The sequence below is a fragment of the Scylla paramamosain genome, chromosome 9, assembly GCF_035594125.1.
Source record: "Scylla paramamosain isolate STU-SP2022 chromosome 9, ASM3559412v1, whole genome shotgun sequence".
NCBI classification, from domain to species: Eukaryota; Metazoa; Arthropoda; class Malacostraca; order Decapoda; family Portunidae; genus Scylla; species Scylla paramamosain.
In genome coordinates, this window is record NC_087159.1 from 14,974,401 (window position 1) to 14,993,154 (window position 18,754).

Here is an 18,754-nt window from a genome sequence, read left to right on the forward strand (position 1 = left end):
ATGACCTTGGCTATCTATCTCTGAATGTAACACAATTGTTTTTCTATGTTACGGAAGTACTCTCATTAATTTCCAGTTCCTGAATCAACTAAGGGTTACTGACAAATCATACTTTTTTTTTCTTTTTCATTAATAAGCAGTGCATGAAACCTGCAAAATTTGACTCTTATTACATTTGTGACATCTGGGTTAAAATATATCTGGAATATCAATTCTTCAAACCTTCTCCTTATATTTTTAATCTAAATAGCTAAAATTTTATTCCACACTTTTTTATCAATCTATCAAAAGTATATGTATCTGACATCTTATGGAATGACTGCAGCATTCCACCATTCTTGCATGCTCTAACTGCTATTTCTCTCCCACATATTCCAACAATGTCCTCCCATTTCACTGAACATTGCCTTCTTGCATCTATTATACTCATAGTACATTCTTAAAGTCATCTCATTCTTGCTGTTCTTTCTGTGCCAAATGCTGTACAACAGCCAACCAACCTCTTTCTTTAAAAGTCAAACACATGATTCTGGACTTTCCTCCTCCTCTCTTCAATTTAAAGATGTTAATTATGAAAGTTTTAGTAGAAATTTTCAATATTTCTGGCCTTAACTCAAGATGGCTTATCATCCTCACTGCATTCCATGGTGTTATAAAACTGTGGAGCTATAATATGGTGTTACACTTTACTGTGCATACAGTAAACACTTTACAGAGCATACATACCTATGAGCATGCCAGAATCAAAATGATCAGGCTTGATTTTAATCATAAATTATGTAAGAACTGACACTTAATTAATGTTTGAATGTATTCAGTGATACTGGACTAGTTCATGTTTGAGGAAGACTTCCTGTACCAAAATACTTCAGTTTATTGCAATAATATCATGCTTTGTTGAAGAAAGTAAGGAAACCTTTAAATAGTAAACTAAGTTTGGAATGTTTTGCAAAGGTTAGCTATCAATATTCCATTGTTTCCCAGCTTCTATCTCCCAAAAGTTCATCACAGGATCTCACTAGTTCAGAAAAAATGGCCAGATGTAAATGTCTGGAAAATGGTGCTTTTGATCATTTAATTTATAAGAATATCAATTATCTTGATCATGATTATATCAATATAACAATTTTCATTGTTATTGTTATTATTATTATTATCCTTATTTTGTATAACCATTATTACCTGTCATATAGGACAAGTCAAGTTATGTAAAGAAATACTGCAACACTATATTCATATGTAGGATCTTAGAATTTGGACAGAAAATTTAAAATACACAATACATAGGAAATAAAGGAGTCTCACTTTATGAATAAATAGCATTCCTTAAAATCTGTACATGGATCTAAAAATCTGTAAATTGTGGCAACCACAGCTTTAAATTTATCATATCAATTAATTTTCTAACACTTTTAAAGAAACTGGAAAATCTTGACTTATAAAAAAAAATTCTGCACTAAAAAATTAAGATAAAGGACAAAATTGTACTATTCATAAAATGAGAATCACCTGCAGTAAGAGAAACCATGACAAAAGGGTCAGTGACATAATTTTGTGCTACCATAATCAGACTGGACTAGAATTCTGGGCATTTTCTTGTAAGATTGACATGACCAATTTAACTAAGTTTTTCACAGCTATATCCCATCCCTATTGAGAAAAGAAGAAAAACATGACAATTCTCTACATGAAGGATATTAGTCCCTAAATTATGAAAGATAAATGAAGAACAGTTCATGACAAGAACATTTTTTTTATAATTTTCAAGTAAAAATCAATATAAAAGGTTAAGGCATACTTCACTTGTGTCTTCCATCACTCCACTAACATGAAAATATTAGCTAAATATCAAAACAATACTGATATCAGGTCGTTTTAAAGAAAATCTACTCACATTGTATAATTTAAGCATAACTCCTGACTGACTTTCAAAAATACTTAACAGTAGTTAATAAATTAATTGTTCCAATGTTATACTTTATATATTTACATTACTAATATTACCATAAATGTATTACAGCTTATTTCTTATTTCAAGTTTTTGAAGTACTTGTTTTTTTCTTTTGTGGAGATTTCTGCCCTTTTGTCCTGTCACTTCCCACTTTCTTGTGTTTATGTTTGGCTACCTTGGCAGACACACACTTAGATTCTGGTGCAGCCTCTGCTTCTGGTTCCAGTTTTATTGGAGGCTTGAAATTGGTCAATTTTACATTTGAGAAAACAACTTCTTCTTCATCTAACTCACTTATAGTACCTTTCAGGTAATCCCGAAACTTCCGCAAAGCAGAGTAGAATGGAACCTTGTCAAGAGCTCTTGGGAGTTGGGCACACCTTGCTGAGGATGATGGCATCACCCATATATGCTGAAAGTAATATAATATTTTGAAATGCATGATTATGAAGCTTTTTCCAGTTTTAGCAGTAAAAGTTCATTTACAGCACAGATTTAAGAGTGTGTGTGTGTGTGTGTGTGTGTGTGTGTGTGTGTGTGTGTGTGTGTGTGTGTGTGTGTGTGTGTGTGTGTGTGCATAATTAAAAAGATTGATCCAATAATTTCTACATCTAGATGGCACAATATCAACTCACTGTTTTGGTTCCTTCTACCATCTCTGGTTGTCTTCCAAAGCAGAATTCCTTTTTCCCTGAGAATATTTCGTAAATTCCCTTGCCATTAAACACAGCTATTCGAGGTTTGTATCTTTTTAACTTTAACCGAAGAAGTTCCCCTCCTGGAATTAGGATTAATTTTATTATAACATTGATGGCAATGCTAAGAAACTAAATTTCATATTTAAACACTAAAATCAATCAAGAAAATAATTTCACCATAAAACAAAACTCACAAAATTTAGTAATCAGCATGCTGAATATGATGATATCACTATGTAGACTTTAAATATTAGATTCTTATTTTTCATAATTTTTCATTCAATCTGAATGCTCTTTACATTTCATTTTCCTCTGCAAGGAAAGCAGTTCCATATCTCATCATATGTACAATTATGAAATCTATAGGATAATCATAATATTTATAGACAGTGAAATCTTAGGTGAAATAGGGTGAATTACTAAACATGTCTTCTTGTTGTTCTACCAGTTTCTACTTTGTGAATTTCTAATTTACGAAACAAACAAAACCCTACTGTATTATTCAATCACACAGTAAATAAATGTCATTCTGACTTTATTTCCAAGCAAAAGGTGAAGACATCCTGGTGTATGAATAAAAAAAAAAAAAAAGTTGAATAAATAAACAAAATACATACAGCTAAGTAAGTAAGCAAAAGGTGAAGGCATCCTGGTGTATGAATAAAAAAAAAAGTTGAATAAATAAATAAAATACATACAGCTAAGTAAGTAAAATACATACAGGTAAGTAAAGATGAAAATTCATGCATATGTTATATACCTTCTTTGATCTCCTTTTTGGTAAGGTCACTGGAGCCTCTTGTGGTACGGGAAACCATGTTGGTGAAGCCAATGCCATACTCCAGCAACCGAAAGTCATCAAAGGCAGTGAACGGCTTTGGAATGAGGCCAGACAAGTACATACATTTCCCTGTCAAGAAGAAGAAAAAAGCTCATTCATTTCAGTTAGCACTACTTATCACTTCACTAGCTTATAGAAAAAAAAAATCACAAAAAACAATGATCATAAGATCATGAAAGCTATGAAATGTGGCCCTAAAATACATTCTGAATTAAAATTAAAATTAAACCATAAAAAGGACATTTATATTTATCATGTAATCATGCATTATATGCCATGTATGGTCTATACATACTGTATATAACCAATAACAAATTCTGAATTTGCATCAATACATGTCAATAAAGATACCAAGTCCTTCCCTTCTGAGCCATTTTTTCAGCTTATTAGATTCTGGACTTCACAAATGTCAGGCTGCACAGAACATGAAGAAACGTTTGATTCAAAAGGTTTTTGCTCAGGCTATGAACCAAACTTCCAACAGGCAAGTGTCTCTCACTGAAGCTCATTATACTACAGAAATGTGAAAACAATGCTACATGCAACAAAAAATGTGAGGAATTGGACCCACACACAAAAAGTGATTGACCACTCTAAAATTCAATACAACAATTTAAGACATACCAGATTTAGAGTGCATCAGTTTTAACCACTAGTTAAAGCTATAGTAAAACATCATTATCATTCTGTACTTTGCCTGTAAGATAAAGCAATGCTTATATAAGAAAATAAATTTCATGTTGTAACAATAAAGACAAAGCAGTGTTGTAAAGTCCAGTGCTGTGCAATCTTACAGTAATATACTAATAAATATTACAGTGCAGTGCAATCTTACAGTAATATACTAATAAATATTACAGAAAATACTAATAACTACAAGGTATTCAAGAAGTACATAGGTCCGATAACCCCTGACAGGAACACCAAAAAAAAGAAACCACAAGATATTCTAAAATTTCTGATGGAAAATCTTCAATAAATAGAAAAATCCTAGCCATACATAAATACCCAAATCCACTTCAAAATCTGAACTGCTCCTTGGCCTTAGACCACACTTTTCACAAAAATATCATTGAAATCTGTGAGGAATTTTTTGCACTATCATCTCAACAAACAAACATGAATGGAAGTAAGTGAAGACCTGAAAACTCTGTAAAGTATTCATCATATAAAAAGTCAATCAAACTCAAACTCACAGAAGTGGTTGCCTGGTCCAGCATAATGATGTCCTTTGTGAGCTGCTGTGAGTCCTGGATTGATGCCAATCTGCAATTTAAAATGGTATAATATAATGATATTAAACAAAGATACAATTTCTTTATTACCTGAAGTAATAGTATTGTCTCTTTTCTTCGTCACATTTACATAATTTTCTGTAAGACATTAGGATGTAGTGTGATACCATGCCTAGACCACAAAGGTAACACTGAGAACAAATTTCTTTTGGTATCATATCATAGAAAGATAATTAGGATGGTTAAGAGGAAAGGGATAGAAGATCTAAACAAGAAAGCTCTTTATTAAATTAGGTGGGAATTCAGTAACATATATTGCTACTACCTTCCATGTATGTTGTGAAAGGCCACTACAATGCAGAAGATATAGACCAAGGGGGCTGCAGACCCCTTCCTCTGTTTATTCCTATAGAACAACAAGGCTTGTTTGTCATGTTTCATCTACCCACACTAAAATTATTACTAAAGAAAATGGTATATGCTAAATATGATCTACTTACAATAAGAATGTCAAGATTTGGTCCCAAGTGGTCTGGCAGTGTCTTCATTGCAACATCTTTTTCATCCATTCCATTAAATCTATCTGGCTTCTTCTTTTGCTTGGATGGAGAAGGTAAAGGTACTCCATCTGTGTCATTATCAGGTGCAGATCTCTTGATCTTTTCCGATGTTGTTTTTGTAGACATGATCCTGAATATTCATGTTGAATTAGCATATATATATATATATATATATATATATATATATATATATATATATATATATATATATATATATATATATATATATATATATATATAATATATATATATATATATATATATATATATATATATATATATATATATATATATATATATATATATATATATATATATATATATATATACCATATTTGATGGCTCATAAGATGCACCTTTTCTCCAAAAAAAAAGTCTCAGGAAATGAGCCTGCATCCTATGAGGCCAAGGATCAGCATTGAGGCAGTGGTTGGTGGTAAGCCTATGGCAACAGAGACTCTAAAATCAAACCCCAGACATCTTCGCACATGTGAACAGTGATGATTGATACTACACCACAAAACAACTCTTTCTTTCAAGGTAACAACATATAATAGGTCATACTTATCAGTAATTCACATAGAATTACACCAGTCAGGAAGAATTTGCCTAAGTGACCATGCATCATGCACTGCATGTACCAAAACAAACACACAGTCGGTTACGCGCCGAACCTGGTGACATGGGCAAGCTTCACTGCATTCTTTACAGTGTGATGCCATTACTCCTTGAGGTAAGACACACTTTCATACAATTAAAACTGCACCTATCTTTTAACATTCTTATGAACAAACTTTAATACCTCTGTAGTCTCTCACAGTCACTATCGACACCATATGCCGGGTACATGTTTACATCTCACAACAGGATTCGTACGCAGGCTACTAGCAAATATTAAAGTTTTTAAATGCAAATTATTGGGATCTAATAATGATCTAAATGCATGTGAGAGTCTTTAAATGTCAGGTGAAATCCTTCACTTCATATTCATAGCTTAACCCTTTCCTTCCGGCAATCGTATATATACGATTGCAAAAATGCGTCCGTAGCGACGGCGATCATACCGGTAATCAAGAATTTTCACGCCTCAATTTTGAGGTCCAAGCGCGGTTTCTCGAGTCAGATGGTGTGAGTGGAAGTGTGTGGCATGTTTCCACATGTAGTGTTGTTACTAGCTCTGGAAATTTAGCGGTAACTAAGCTATTTTCCTTTTCTCCGGGCGACACTTGGCAACCCCAGCGACCCGCCGGGTGGAAAGCACTCGCCGGGTGGAAAGCACCATGATAAGTGTGAAGAAACATCCTGATAAGAGCCAAGGATCTCAGATCATAACTCACCATGGAGCAGGACACAACATATGTATTTAGCAGTGCTTCTGAGTTTGAAGACAGTGACAGTGAATATTTAGAAGAAGATGAAGAAAGCGAAGACATTAGTGAGGACACGGAAAATGATTTACAGGATCCACCTGTTTTATCAGAACAGAGAGATGATACCTATCATTCTTTCATGGTAATTTTTTCATTATCTTCGATTTTATAATAAAATGGTAGAAGGTAACTTGTCAGAGAGAGAGAGAGAGAGAGAGAGAGAGAGAGAGAGAGAGAGAGAGAGAGAGAGAGAGAGAGAGAGAGAGAGAGAGAGAGAGAGACAGAGAGACAGAGAGAGAGAGAGAGAGAGAGAGAGAGAGAGAGAGAGAGAGAGAGAGAGAGAGAGAGAGAGAGAGATAATGTTATTTGCCTGAAACTTGATATGAAAAGGGATGAAATCTCTCTCTCTCTCTCTCTCTCTCTCTCTCTCTCTCTCTCATTGGAAGTGTACAATTTCCCCCTCCAAGATGAGAGAGAGAGAGAGAGAGAGAGAGAGAGAGAGAGAGAGAGAAGAGAGAGAGAGAGAGAGAGAGAGAGAGAGAGAGAGAGAGAGAGAGAGAGAGAGAGAGAGAGAGAGAGAGAGAGAGAGAGAGGAGAGAGAGAGAGAGAGAGAGAGAGAGAGAGAGAGAGAGAGAGAGAGAGTGTGTGTGTGTGAGCGCGGCGTCATCGCTCTCCGGGCTGTTTCTGGATGACGGATCACACAGCAGGAGGAGGAGGAATCCTTTATAAGGCATAAACTCAACTTTGAGAGGTCACATCGAGCTACAAAGTATATCATTGTATTCAGAATAACAAAGAGAAAATAATTATTAGTATTCAAACAATTTTCTGACAATTTCTAGGTTTACCATTTTTAGCCGTCATACAAAACGGGAAAATAATTTAAGCGCCGGAAGGAAAGGGTTAAATCCACTCATTTATCTTTTCTTTTCATTTCAATGTCTGCCAAAACTGGGTGCATCTTATGAGCCCATGCATCTTATGAGCCATCATATATATATATATATATATATATATATATATATATATATATATATATATATATATATATATATATATATATATATATATATATATATATATATATATATATATATATATATATATATATATATATATATAATTTACACATGGCAACCATTCATTACAAAAAATAAACAATAAAAATAAGTTGAATAAAAAGTGGAGCTGTAAATTGCATTCATTAACTGTAACACTTATATTCTATGACAATTTATGCTTTCAGAAATTTAGATTAATAAAATACTAATTGCAACAATAGCCAATACACTTCAAAGACAATAGCAACTTAAAGAAACTGCACTTACTCTCCTTCTTCCAGCTTCACTTTAGGTTTCCGAATCCGTTTTGTGGGCTTGACAGGCTCGGTGTTTTCTTGGAGGGAAGTTCTGCTCATACTGTCTATACAGGGGTTCTCTATATTCCAGCTGGTGCTACCATTAACACTATCATAGTTCTGGTTTAGTATATTTATACCAAGTTGATCTCCCATGGTCACAGAAGAAAAATAGGGACTAGTGTGTAGAGTTATGTCATCCATTTGCTCTGGCTGAAGGTAATATTCTCTTTTGATGCTTATCTTTTGAAACAGTTGAGCTTCTTGACTCTCCCCATCTTGCCAATCATATTTTTCCTGTTTTATGCTGTTCATTGAAAAGTAAAATGATAAATATATTAATATAGCTACCATGAATAACAGTTGTAATATCTCAAAATCACTGATGTTTCAGTGGAAAAAAAAAAAAATCTAGAACCATGATATGCCATACATGCCAACTCAAAACATTTCTGTTTCAGTCCCACATCTAACAAATTCATGTGCAAGTGGCAGGTCAGGAGTGACTGTATCCACAAAGAACAAACTTTGCAAAAGATTCACAAGTCATACACAAAAGTATAATGCAGAATTCAGTCTTGTTTCTGCCTGTTGTGAACCTTGCACAGATACTCACTCCCAATCAAGACTGCCAAAGACCAAGAAAACCAAAGATGTGACTTTTTTTTAATTCTACCAATAATAATTTCCTGAGTAGTGTTTGTAGTTCAATAATTTACTCACTTGTCTAACATTGTACTAGAGTTATGGAAGCCGTTCTGGTTGTGTTGGTCTTGAGGCACCTGAAGGGGTGTAAGAGTGGTAAGGCAGCCTGCAGGCTGAAGGGGCGTCAGGGGTGTAAGGCCATCACTAGAGCTTGTACCATCTCTGTAGGGGTTGACAAAGTTTTATTATCCTTCATTACATTATTCAGACAAATACCAAACCATCCAACGCTTCACCAAATTCTCAAATGTAAAACATGTGATTGATTTCAAGTGTCCATGTGGGACATGAGCTGTGCAGGGAAGAAAAGCAATTATCTCTCTGAAACATATGAATAAAAGGATTGTAAGCATGGAAGTAAAAAAAAATGGGTCTGTTTGATACAATTATTGTATCAATAGAAAGCAAGATAATAAGCAAGTATACACTCAGTGCCAAAAAAAAGATGACAAAATTCTGAGACAGTGTCAACATCTATGTGCCATTCAACTAGTTTGACCCAGTTGCATGGGAGAGAGGAGCACTGATAATATCTGACCTGCAACTCAAAGACAGATGGTGGCCTTGGGCGCACTCATACATGAACGTTTTTAGTACAGATATGATAGCTGAGTGATAAAAATAAGTTTTTCATGCGTGCATTTCCAAGATGACTTCCGCAAGTTACTGTTACATATCTTTTCATATCAACCACCAGTGGATACTAAACCATCTATTACTGGTGATGAAATAATGTCTATTATTGCCATGCACCAAGGAATAAAAACATCTATAAAACAATTAGAATTGTGCATTGGTGGGCCATGATGGCCACACCATCTATTACAGAGCTTAGCGAGGCCTGAATTATGAAAGAAAGTTGCTCAGCAAACCTCAAACATAATGAAAAGATAAATAGAATGTAATTATCACCTAACAGGAAAGGAACTGAGAAAAAAAAAAAAACTCCGTTCTTGGTGGTGGATTTTTATGACCTCATGATCTCAGTCACATATCTGAACCTCTTAAACCACCAGTAAACATGTCTAATTGTTTATAGATGTTTTTATTCCTCAGCACATGGCAACCACAGATGTTATTTCATCACCAATAAGACAGTTTAGTAATCACTGGTAATATGGAAAGATATGTAACAGTAACCTGCAAAGTCAACTTGGGAATGAATCCACAAAAAACATCTTATTATCACTCAACTATCAAATCTACACTAAAACTGTTAATATGTGAGTGTGCCCAAGGCCACCATCTGTCTTGAGTTGCCAGGTCAGACATTATCAGTGCTCCACTCTCCCATACAATAGGATCAAATGGCAAGTGGACACTAACACCAACTGAGAATTTTGTCATCTTTTTATGGTGGGGACTGTACAGTGAGTTCTGAAGGTGGAAAAAAAAGGTGTGCAAGGAAAATTATATGATTATAGCATGTAAGGAGAAAATGTAAGGACAGGAACAAATGGAGATTTTTGCTGCAGCCATCCCTCTGGGGAAACAGGCATCACATAGACAGATAAAACCTATAGTACAATAAAATGATACAGTACAATTACTAGGATTAGTAACACAAAATGACAGAAAATATAACAAAAGGGTTACTAACTTTCCAACAATATTCCTAGCAAACAAAAAGTTGAAAGATTCAACATCATAAAAAGACTAAAAAAAAAAGAACAAAATAAAACAGAACACTAGATACCCAAGAAGTACTTACACACTATAGTATGACTCACTACTGCCACTCTCAGGTAGGGTGTAAGGAGTGCCTTCCTCTTGCTCCATCCACCATCTCAAGCCCTGAAAAGATTACACTCCTATATTTTCATCAATCAGTCTACATCTCTGAATTAATCTCTCTAATTACTTACACACACACACATATCTATATCTCTCTCTCTCTCTCTCTCTCTCTCTCTCTCTCTCTCTCTCTCTCTCTCTCTCTCTCTCTCTCTCTCTCTATATATATATATATATATATATATATATATATATATATATATATATATATATATATATATATATATATATATATATATATATATATATATACACACAGTGGAACCTTGGTTACCGAACATCTCCCTTTTCGAACAACTTGGTTTTTAACAAAAATTTTAACTCATAATTGCTTCGGCTACCATACCATAATTCGGTTTTCAAACAAAGCTACTTGATATCAAATACCACAAGACATAGCAAAAGCAGTTATTTATTACTAATTTATAGTTTCTATAACAATTTCCTTCATTTTTATAAATTTGGAGGAGAGACACAGTATACATCCCTCCTCAGGATCCCCCTAAGCGAAAGTGCCTCTGGCGTTTTGCCTCTGCAAGGTGGGGGGACCTGAGGAGGTATTTTGCTGATTTTCCTTGGAATGACTACTGCTTCCGTGTCAGAGACCCGTCTTTGTGTGCTGAGCGCATAACAGAGGTGATAGTGTCTGGCATGGAGGCGTACATTCCTCACTCTTTTTCTCGTCCTAAACCTTCTAAACCTTGGTTTAACACAGCTTGTTCTCGTGCTATACATGATAGAGAGGTGGCCCACAAAAGGTACTTAAGCCTTCCATCACCAGAATCTCATGCACTTTATATTTCTGACCGGAACCATGCCAACTCTGTTCTCCAACTAGCCAAAAACTCCTTCATTAACAGAAAATGTCAAAACCTTTCAAGATCTAACTCCCCTCGTGATTTCTGGCATCTAGCCAAAAATATCTCCAATAACTTTGCTTCTTCTTCTTTCCCTCCTCTACTTCAACCAGATGGCACCACTGCTATCACATCTATTTCTAAAGCTGAACTCTTTGCTCAAACCTTTGCTAAAAACTCTACCTTGGACGATTCTGGGCTTGTTCCTCCCTCTCCTCCACCCTCTGACTACTTCATGCCACGTATTAAAATTCTTCGCAATGATGTTTTCCATGCCCTTGCTGGCCTAAACCCTCGGAAGGCTTATGGACCTGATGGGGTCCCTCCTATTGTTCTCCGAAACTGTGCCTCCGTGCTTGCACCTTGCCTAGTCAAACTCTTTCAGCTCTGTCTGTCAACATCTACCTTTCCTTCTTGCTGGAAGTTTGCCTACATTCAACCTGTTCCTAAAAAGGGTGACCACTCTAATCCCTCAAACTACCGTCCTATTGCTTTAATTTCCTGCTTATCTAAAGTTTTTGAATCTATCCTCAACAGGAAGATTCTTAAACATCTATCACTTCACAACCTTCTATCTGATCGCCAGTATGGGTTCCGTCAAGGCCGCTCTACTGGTGATCTTCTGGCTTTCCTTACTGAGTCTTGGTCATCCTCTTTTAGAGACTTTGGTGAAACTTTTGCTGTTGCCTTGGACATATCAAAAGCCTTTGATAGAGTCTGGCACAAAGCTTTGATTTCCAAACTACCCTCCTACAGTTTCTATCCTTCTCTCTGTAACTTCATCTCAAGTTTCCTTTCTGACCGTTCTATTGCTGCTGTGGTAGACGGTCACTGTTCTTCTCCTAAATCTATTAACAGTGGTGTTTCTCAGGGTTCTGTCCTGTCACCCACTCTCTTCTTATTATTCATTAATGATCTTCTAAACCAAACTTCTTGTCCTATCCACTCCTATGCTGATGATACCACCCTGCACTTTTCCACGTCTTTTCATAGACGTCCAACCCTTCAGGAGGTAAACATATCACGCAGGGAAGCCACAGAACGCCTGACTTCTGATTTTTCTAAAATTTCTGATTGGGGCAGAGCAAACTTGGTATTGTTCAATGCCTCAAAAACTCAATTCCTCCATCTATCAACTCAACACAACCTTCCAGACAACTATCCCCTCTTCTTCAATGACACTCAACTGTCCCCCTCTTCTACACTAAACATCCTCGGTCTGTCCTTTACTTATAATCTGAACTGGAAACTTCACATCTCATCTCTAACTAAAACAGCTTCTATGAAGTTAGGTGTTCTGAGACGTCTCCGCCAGTTTTTCTCACCCCCCCAGCTGCTAACTCTGTACAAGGGCCTTATCCGTCCATGTATGGAGTATGCTTCACATGTCTGGGGGGGTTCCACTCATACTGCTCTTCTAGACAGGGTGGAATCAAAAGCTTTTCGTCTCATCAACTCCTCTCCTCTAACTGACTGTCTTCAGCCCCTCTCTCATCGCCGCAATGTTGCATATCTAGCTATCTTCTACCGCTATTTTCATGCCAACTGCTCTTCTGATCTTGCTAACTGCATGCCTCCCCTCCTTCCACAGCCTCGCTGCACAAGACTTTCTTCTTTCTCTCACCCCTATTCTGTCCACCTCTCTAACGCAAGAGTTAACCAGTATTCTCAATCATTCATCCCTTTCTCTGGTAAACTCTGGAACTCCCTGCCTGCTTCTGTATTTCCACCTTCCTATGACTTGAATTCCTTCAAGAGGGAGGTTTCAAGACACTTATCCACCAATTTTTGACCACTGCTTTGACCCTTTTATGGGACTGGCATTTCAGTGGGCATTTTTTTTTATTAGATTTTTGTTGCCCTTGGCCAGTATCCTTCCTACATAAAAAAAAAAAAAAAATATATATATATATATATATATATATATATATATATATATATATATATATATATATATATATATATATATATATATATATATATATATATATATATATATATATATATATATATATATATATATATATATATATATATATATATATATATATATATATATATATATATATAACTGAATCTTTGAAATAAGTTAAATGTAATCCTGTTGAAGAACTTGAAGAACCTTGATGTCAACAAACAAGGTTGGGCACTCAGGAGTCATCCTGAGCCTCCTGTGGCTCTCTCTATGACCCACAATGCCATCAGTACTGCATAACTGCATTTTCCCAGTAGCTTTTCCCAGCAGCATGATGTCTAAGTGTTATGATCACCCTAATTTGGGTGGTAAGTGGGTTGTTCCTCTCTGCGTCACTCTGTAAGGCTTCCTTCACTAGATCAGTGATAAAGACTGGCATGGTCTAAACAATATCTTTTCATGAATTCTGCATTACTAAGTTCATTCAATAAATCCTTTCTGGATAAAACAAAAATTCTAACTGGAGATGTTGTGGAGCAGCCATCTTAGCAGCGGGAGTGTTGGTCATTACCCGCTAAGATTTGGTGGATGGGTGTCTGAGAACAGATGAATTTATTTTATATTGATTCCTATGGGGAAAATAGTTTCGATTTCCAAACAGCATTCAGGAATGAATTAAGTTAAAAACCAAGGTTCCATTGTATATATATATATATATATATATATATATATATATATATATATATATATATATATATATATATATATATATATATATTCTCTCTCTCTCTCTCTCTCTCTCTCTCTCTCTCTCTCTCTCTTTTCTCTTCTTTTCTTCTCCTACCTTTTTTTTCCATGGATTTTGTCTTGCAAAAGTTTCAAAGTATGTATAGTGATCAACTCCTTATTACATACTAAGGACTAAACTGCACAAATTACTCACATCTCGTTCTATTTCCCTCACTTGTTCTACACTGCTCACTTCACTGTCATTGGGACAAGGTGTTCCTTGCATCTCATGGCAGTCAGAGGCATAATTGTCAAGTGTGTCAGAGTTTTGCTGGAATTCATACAGGGAAGAAATATTAGAAAATGGAAACATTAAACAAATTATAATATTTGTTCATCCATTCTAATTTAGGATTGCATCATGGAAACTGTTATTTGCAAATATATGAGACAAGTGAATCATATTCTCTGTTACATTTAAAGCTGGGAATATATTGTACTAATGTTCTGCATGTGAAATATGAGAAAAGTTGATATGAAATCATGACTGAAAAAATACTTTTTAACAATATCTGTTCATTGTACAAGTTACAGATTCTTGAGTTTCAAATTCAAATAAAAACAGAGAGAGAGAGAGAGAGAGAGAGAGAGAGAGAGAGAGAGAGAGAGAGAGAGAGAGAGAGAGAGAGAGAGAGAGAGAGAGAGAGAGAGAGAGAGAGAGAGAGAGAGAGAGAGAGAGAGAGAGAGAGCATTAAAGATTTCAAGAAACCTACTTCAAAACCATCAGGGAGAGATTCACTTTCTTTCCCAGTCTCATAATCTTGCTCTGACATCTTTGTGTCCTCTTCGTCATGCAGTTCTGGCTCAGGCTTTGGCTCAGGCTCAGGCACTGGCTCTGGCTCTGGTGGAATCACAGTATTGACATCCACCCACTCCTTGTCCTGCAACACCTCTAGACCCAGCTCTCCACGGTCATCTTCTGTCACATCCTCAGGAGCAACGGGCTTAGATGACATAGAGGCCTGTGTACAAAAATTAACATGAAGCCTTCTATAATGAGTAACCTTAGAAGTGTGATGATAGTATAGTACTTTTAAGTCGTTTTCTCTGCCTTGTACTCATATAACTATTTCTAAATGAGATACCAAAAATTAACAGACTTATTCCACATACAAAAGTTTTTTTTCTTAAGTAACTTCAGACATGTCAAAATACTGTAGTGGTTAAAGCTGAAGTTCTATATTTATGTAAATCTATATAATATAACCACTTTTAGTTATCACAGTTGGCTGATTCTGAATACATAACACCTAGTAAGTTTAACTCATTATTACCTTAAGTTTACTAGGAAGATGTCCCTGTAGGTGTAGATACAAATCCTCAGGAAAAGGACAAATGCGCAGAAGGTGTGCAATCCAGCATGCTTTACACCGGTTCTTTGAGTTATCACCCAGTACATGGCAACTACAAAAGAAAGAAAGGGATTATCATTTGTCTTTATAAATGTCACACTTGATGGCATATTCAAGAGCATCTATTTAACAGTTGCATCCCAGTAAGACTTCCACCTGAGGTATCTAATTTGAAGCTCAAGACAACAACTAAGAGATGGAATAGCAATCTCACCAAGAATTTACTTAATGATAGGAGAAATATACTTATCACATCAAAACCTTCATGAGCTAGAAATTCATGTTAAATCATGGTAGTAACTGACAATAAAATCATCAGAATTAAATAATACAGCACATTTGGGCACACATAACACACCTGCCACTGTCCTTGTCCCTGCATCGTAAAATACATGGTTTTCTTTTGAATTTCTGGTAGTAGTGCCGGCAAGCCTCACAAGCTAGCACAACCCCTCCAATGCGAGTCACTCCCCGGTGGATGGAATAGTAACGAGTCTCTTTGCAAATTCCACAATAAACTTTGACTCGTTTCTCAGCAGTCTTCCCCTCCTCTGTTTCTATGTCAGTAAGAGAAAAGAACAGCCTCTGTATAAAGCTGGGACTTCATACTTTAAAAATTAAATATGTAGCAATATAGTATGAAAATTGGAATCAAACCCAGCATTGCATACTTACTCAAAAGCTTGTGATATGCTGGCATAAGGACAGCTGGTATCCTTAAATTTGGCTCCGTAGACACCATTTTTTCTTCTATTTTTGGTCGTCCTGGAAATGTAAATCTTTACAATAAATCATCCTTTCACACAAATTAATTAAATGTAACAAAGAAAGAACATACATTTCTCAGTTACTAATGAAATTTCAAAGCAAACTAAAAGTTACAAGTATAAGAAGAGCTGCCCAAAGTAGTGATGTCACATTCAACAAAATGTTTCAGACCAAAAAATAACATTAGGAAACTACACACACATATCAGATCCCTTATTTTCTTAGGCAAGCTCATAATGTAAAGCAATTCACCAGTCTGCATATTAATTTATATTTCATTCATAAACATGAAAATCACTGGACTTTGATACATCACTACTTAGAATAACTGTACAGTATATACATATACTTTATAAGCAGGTCCTCAATAATCTTTAGGTTATTTAACATTATTAGCATTTTATTTCTCACTCGCTGCATTCAGAACTGCCTTGAGGAAAAGTTTTGCACCTTTAGTAGTAGGTCACTGGTATTTAAAAGTTACATCTAGAAAAATTTAGTACTTACCTAAACAAGGTCTATCCAGAAAGTATCAAGGCAATTTCACATAAATATTCTGAGAATTAGTCATATGGTCTCAAGGTAATTTGGCAGCCTTTCAGAGAGGATTGTACTGAACATGCATACACTACAATGAGAAAACTGTTGCTTAACAGAAATTGCAAAATGAGGGTGTGTACTCAAGTGAACCACAAAATTTTACATTAAGCCTTGTAACAAACTTGAACATTGTTATAGTCATTTACATTTTAGAGGATTCAAGGAGTTAAGTCCAAGTAAAACTGTAATACAGCTACCTCCAAACTGGCCAAGGATGCATTGAAAATTACTGTTCACAAAAGTGTTCAACATACCAATAGATATCAAATACAAATAACAATGGAATAAAATAAATAAATAAAATAAGAACATTAAAAACACTTTTATTTCCAGTAATAAATCTTAACTGTAGTAATGGCAGCAGTAGTAGCAGTTAGTAGTAGTAGTAGTAGTAGTAGTAGTAGTAGTAGTAGTAGTAGTAGTAGTAGTAGTAGTAGTAGTAGTAGTAGTAGCAGCAGCAGCAGCAGCAGCAGCAGCAGCAGCAGCAGCAGCAGCAGCAGCAGCAGCAGCAGCAGTAGTAGTAGTAGTAGTAGTAGTAGTAGTAGTAGTAGTAGTAGTAGTAGTAGTAGTAGTAGTAGTAGTAGTAGTAGTAGTAGTAGTAGTAGTAGTAGTAGTAGTAGTAGTAGTAGTAGTAGTAGTAGTAGTAGTAGGCAGCAGCAGCAGCAGCAGCAGCAGTAGTAATAATAGTAGTAGTAGTAGTAACAGCAGCAGAAGTAGTAGTTGTAGTAACAGTAACAGTAACAGTAACAGTAGCAGCAACATCAGCGGCAGCAGTAGTAGTAGAAATTGTACATGTACCAGAATTAGCAGCAGCAGCAGCAGCAGCAGCAGTAGTAGTAGTAGTAGTAGTAGTAGTAGTAGTAGTAGTAATAGTAGCAGCAGTAGTAGAATAATCTCTAATTTATTTTTTGTTAATGGTACCCTCTTACATCAAACCTAATCTAATCAAACTGAGACTCAGTTTATCTTAACCCCTAACTTTTAAATAACCTACAACAATTGATTATCACTGACAGATTGATAGAAAATGATGTGTTTGTTAAATATATTATCAATAAAATATTTATAAATGACAATTACCCATCATATTCATAACTACCACAATTTACTGAAAATCAAGGCCTGGAGATCCTTTCACTCTTTATTACATGTTCACTTTAGTTTCAAAAACTTTTTTTTTCTTTTTGGAACAGAAGTTTTGCTCATGTGGGAAAAGGAAAGATTTTTTTAAATATTTACAGATGATTCTTGGTGCATGCCAAAGCCTTTCACAAAAGCTGCAAGTCCAACCAGTTTTACTTTAACAGGCAAAAAATCACATGCTTCAAGATGAATTAAAGTTCAGAATCTTAATTTTCCTCTCACTAACTGTAACAGAGGAAAGTAGCACGAAAAATTGTGGCAAGTCCTCACAAATCATCAGATCTCTACCTTTGCAAAACTCTTACTCCTTCACAGGTAATTAAACCATTCATTTTCTACATATGAAAGGATATAAACTACATTACAACTACATTGTTCCAGTCATGTCTACATCTTACCTAGCAGGAAATGCTGATGGTTTCTTGTCCTGCCTAGACAACATTCGCTATTAGCTACCGAAAATAGCAACATTTTACCATCTCAGGCTACTATAAGATAACTTCATGGGTACAGGAAGTTCAAGTAAACGAAGATTAAGTACACAAACCCCCATTTTAATAACCCTGCTTAGGTAAACGACCCTCACACGACCCTTGTTCTGTATTATCGGATCGAAAGTTTGTGGTGCATTCCACCTTCCAGTACACTACAGAGAGAACTAGAACATCTGTGCAGTACGTACGTTCACGAAGCATGCGGGATGAGACCCTCAGTGACGTAAAAGCACTATAAAAACACTAAAATCAGGGGACACATCAGATGGAGGACGTCCTAGTCGCTTGTAAACAAACATCCTCCGCCGCTCCGCGTTCGTGTTCG

At 35.6% G+C, this 18,754-nt stretch overlaps 1 protein-coding gene across 2 annotated transcripts; it reads right to left on the reverse strand.

Annotated features, from left to right (window-relative positions):
- Positions 1–666: 666 nt before the first annotated feature.
- LOC135103661 (uncharacterized) lies at positions 667–18,754 on the reverse strand. 2 transcript variants are annotated; one of them, XM_064010219.1, is made up of 14 exons: positions 18,618–18,754; positions 16,100–16,189; positions 15,783–15,981; positions 15,347–15,476; positions 14,786–15,034; positions 14,227–14,343; positions 10,429–10,511; positions 8,736–8,879; positions 7,984–8,319; positions 5,226–5,415; positions 4,687–4,756; positions 3,410–3,559; positions 2,587–2,729; positions 667–2,363 (listed from the first exon to the last, which is right to left on the reverse strand). In XM_064010219.1, the coding sequence occupies exons 1-14, from the start codon at positions 18,628–18,630 to the stop codon at positions 2,034–2,036; spliced, it is 2,244 nt and encodes a 747-aa protein (XP_063866289.1). In that variant the 5' UTR covers positions 18,631–18,754; the 3' UTR covers positions 667–2,033. The 2 variants fall into 2 exon arrangements, with proteins under 2 accessions (XP_063866289.1, XP_063866288.1); XM_064010218.1 differs by having other exon boundaries at positions 15,783–15,987.

Coding starts and splice junctions, on each gene's coding strand:
- LOC135103661 (XM_064010218.1), bottom strand. Junction 15,477..15,782: donor AGGGACAAGGACAGTGGCAG/GTGTGTTATGTG, acceptor TTTCTTTTGTAG/TTGCCATGTACTGGGTGATA. Junction 4,757..5,225: donor CAAATCTTGACATTCTTATT/GTAAGTAGATCA, acceptor TTTAAATTGCAG/ATTGGCATCAATCCAGGACT.